General features: G+C 41.8%; 1 protein-coding gene across 1 annotated transcript; it reads right to left on the minus strand.

Moving 5' to 3' along the window:
• Positions 1 to 601: 601 nt before the first annotated feature.
• Positions 602 to 1,495, minus strand: LOC138880867 (uncharacterized). The gene has a single exon (XM_070161048.1). It carries the CDS (start codon positions 1,493 to 1,495, stop codon positions 602 to 604), a length of 894 nt encoding a protein of 297 aa, XP_070017149.1.
• Between the last annotated feature and the right edge of the window lie 2,249 nt (positions 1,496 to 3,744).

The raw sequence follows: 3,744 nt of genomic DNA on the forward strand, positions 1-3,744 counted from the left end.
AAACAATAGAAAGCACGTTGGCCAACCTATCTAGCATTTGATCAAGGAAGGGAAGTGGGAAATGATCCATTCTTGTAACTTTGTTGAGCTTGCGATAGTCCATGCATGCTCTCCACCCGGTCACAGTTCTTGTAGGAATCAACTCGTTCTTGTCATTGGTAACCACAGTCATGCCCCTTTTCTTTGGGACACATTGCACCAGCAAAGTCCATGAACTATCAAAAATGGGGTAAACAACCCCGACATTCAACCACTTAATGATCTCCTTCTTGACCACCTCTTACATTGCTTTATTTAGCCTCTTTTGATGTTCAAAGGAGGGTTTGACACCCTTCTTCAAAATAATCTTATGCACGTAAAAGGTGGGGCTTATACCCCGGATATCCGCCAATGTCCATCCAATTGCTCTTTTACTCCTTTGTAGCACCTCCAATGTGGACTCTATCAGCATGTTAGTCAAAGAAGAGGAAAGAATAACTGGTAATGTTGAATAAGGGCCAAAGAATTCATACCTGAGATGCGGAGGCAATGGCTTTAACTCCAATGTGGGAGGCTCCTCGATTGAGGGCTTTGTTGGAGGAGTCTCCCGGTTCTCAAGATCCTAGGATAACTTCCAGGGTTTATAAGTGTACGACCCCATTCCTTGAAATGCATTCACATATTCCATATAGCCATCATTCTCCTCATAATCATCAAGGTTAAGCAACACGGCTTCCAATTTGTCCTCAACATTCATTGTGGCACTAGCATCATAAACAATCACATCGGTCACAAAATCCACGAACGAACAAACTTCATTGCTATTCGGTTGCCTCATAGATTTGCACACATGGAAGACCACATTTTTATCACCCACCCAGAAAGTGAGCTCATCGGCTTTCACATCAACAAGAGCCTTCCCCGTAGCAAGGAATGGTCTACCCAAAATAATAGGCACCTCATAGTCCACTTTACAATCAAGAATTACAAAGTCCACCGGGAGGATGAACTTGTAAACATGAACCAACACATCATCAATAATACCCAATGGCCTCTTCATTGTACGATCCGCCATTTGCAACCTCATGAATGTGGGTCTTGGTTGTACAATTCCCAAAGTTTTGAACACCGAATAGGGCATCAAGTGTATACTTGCCCCGAGATCACATAAAGCTTTGGTAAAGTCGGCACTCCCAATAGTGCAAGGGATTGTGAAAGCGCCCGGATCTTCCAATTTCGGACCCATTGAATGTAAAATAGTATTCACTTGATGTGTCATCTTGATAGTCTCATAATTCATCAATCTTTTCTTGGTCATCAAGACCTTCATGAACTTTTCATAACCCGAAATTTGTTCAAATGCCTCGACCAACATCATATTAATAGACAAACTCTTCATCATATCAATAAACGTTTTGAATTGGTTCTCACTATTTTTCTTTGTAATCCTTTGAAGGTATGGAGGAGGAGGCCTTGGCATTGGTGCCTTAGCCTTTGGCACTACCGGTTCTGGCATGTCAATTACGTGTTCCTAGACGGGTTCACTTCTTCTTCCGTCTCCTCCACATTTGTATCAATGTCAATTCTCACTTCTTCATTATCTTGAACCACATTACTTCAAGTCTCATCTTCTTTCACCAAAACATCATCATCTACAATTCTTCTTTGATTTGAGGTGGTTGCCTCCCTACCTTTTCCACTTCTTGTAGTCACGGCCATAGCATGTCTCGTGTTGTTCCACCTTTTGGGTTCACCACTATATCACTAGGTAGTTCCCCCTTAGGACGAGTGTTCAAAGCTTTCAAGATTTGCCCCAATTGAACTTCTAAATTGCAAATAGAAGTGTTGTGAGAGGCTAATTGAGCACCAGATTCAGCGTTCTTCTCCATCATTTGTTTAAACATGTTCTCTATTTTCATTGCTAGAAGAGCTAGGACCTTGGGAAGGATACGAAGGTGGTTTGCTTGGTTGTTGAAATATTGGGGGCCTTTGAAAGCCCGACCCATGATTCCCTTGGTTATTATTGTTCCAACCCCCTTGGTTGTTGCCTCCCCAATTGCTTTGATTGTTGCCACCCCAATTTCTTTGGTTACCTTGATTATTCTAATTTCCTTAATTATTGTTATTTCGCCAATCGCCTTGATTGTTATTACCACAACTCCAATTTCCTAGGTGGCCTTGGTTGTTCCAATTTCCTTGATTTTCTTGTGACCGTCATTGTTGTTGATTTTGTCCTTGAGCATTGTTTCTTTGGCCTTGATAATTGTTGAAATATTGAACTTCTTCTTCTTGCTCATTGAATGAATCACCTTGGTCATACCCACTATCATCTTGCATGAATTATTCCAGATATCCTTGCATTTGTTGACCTTTTTTCCGCCTCTTGTTCTTCATCATACTCACACCTTCCAATGCATTCACTTGTTTCAGCCCTTGAACTTGTTGTAGCTAAGCTTTGGCCAATTGATTCATTGTAGTTGTCAACTCGGCAATAGCTTGCCCATGATCATGTAGTTCCTTGTGTAGGTGAATGACATTTGGGATACCTTGAGGAACATTGGCTCTACTTTTCCATGTCGATGAGGTATCCGCCATCTCATCCAAAATTGCTCAAGCTTCGGTATAGGGTGTGCTCATGAAGTTCCCACCGGCGAGTTGATTTAATATACATTGATTTGTTGTGTTGATCCCCTATAGAAGGTTTGTTGGATCATGTCCTCAGTCATATCATTACTCAGGCACTCTTTAATCATGGTACGATATCTTTCCCAAATCTAGTTCAATGGCTCATTGGGCTCTTGCTTGAATGCAAGAATCTCATCTCGAAGTGTCGCCATATGCCTCGGAGAGAAGAATTTGTCAATGAATGTTTTTTCAAACTCATCCCATGTATGGACGGAATTATTGGGAAATCTCTCTAACCAGTTCAATGCTTTTCCCCGTAGAGAAAAGGGAAATAACCTCAGCCGCAAGTAGTGTAAGCTCCGGTGAAGAATCCCTATTGCTTAAGTAGTGTAAGCATCACGTTGGTGATTTGGATATTGCACGACCTAATGCAGGAAGGGGATTATAGCACTTGCATAACCCTCGTTCGGCAACACCCCCGCTCTTGGTGGAGGTGGGGGAGGGATGTGAACATTATCATAAGGCGATCGGCCTCGCCTATTTGCTTGAGGTTCAAGAGGAACCTCATCAACTAGGTCATCATCTACATCCTCCCCCATTGGCGAATTCCCGATGGGCTCATTGTTGAGAGCCATTTTCGTACCTATAATCAGTTCAAACACAAAGTTAGTGACTCGGAAGGAAAAGACAACAAATCACATAAAACCTAGATATATAGCTAAATCCGTTTAACTCCCCGACAACGGCGCCAAAAATTGATATCGCCCAAACTTACACCATAAATATAGGTTGTGAGGTGGTCAAAGCAATAATAAAAACCCAACGCAAATCGGGGTCAAAAACACAGGGAGTTAGATTTTGAATTAGGTATACACGTAGTGTGACTGTATGATATGCCGAAGATTGCACTTCCACATATTCAGGTTATAAAAGATTGCACTTCCACATATTCAAGTTATAAAAGATGTAGGGTCGTGACTTCCACCTAGGTGGTCACCTAACGGGTTGTACACTCTAGGAAAAGTTTAATTAGTCGGGGTTGTAATATAGTAATCACATGCAATTACCTACTCAATACCTCTCGGTAGTTAGAGTGATTTTGCCCAATTTAGCTTTCTGAAGTCCAAATGCGTATTGCAC

This window comes from Nicotiana sylvestris, chromosome 11, assembly GCF_000393655.2.
Source record: "Nicotiana sylvestris chromosome 11, ASM39365v2, whole genome shotgun sequence".
NCBI lineage: Eukaryota > Viridiplantae > Streptophyta > Magnoliopsida > Solanales > Solanaceae > Nicotiana > Nicotiana sylvestris.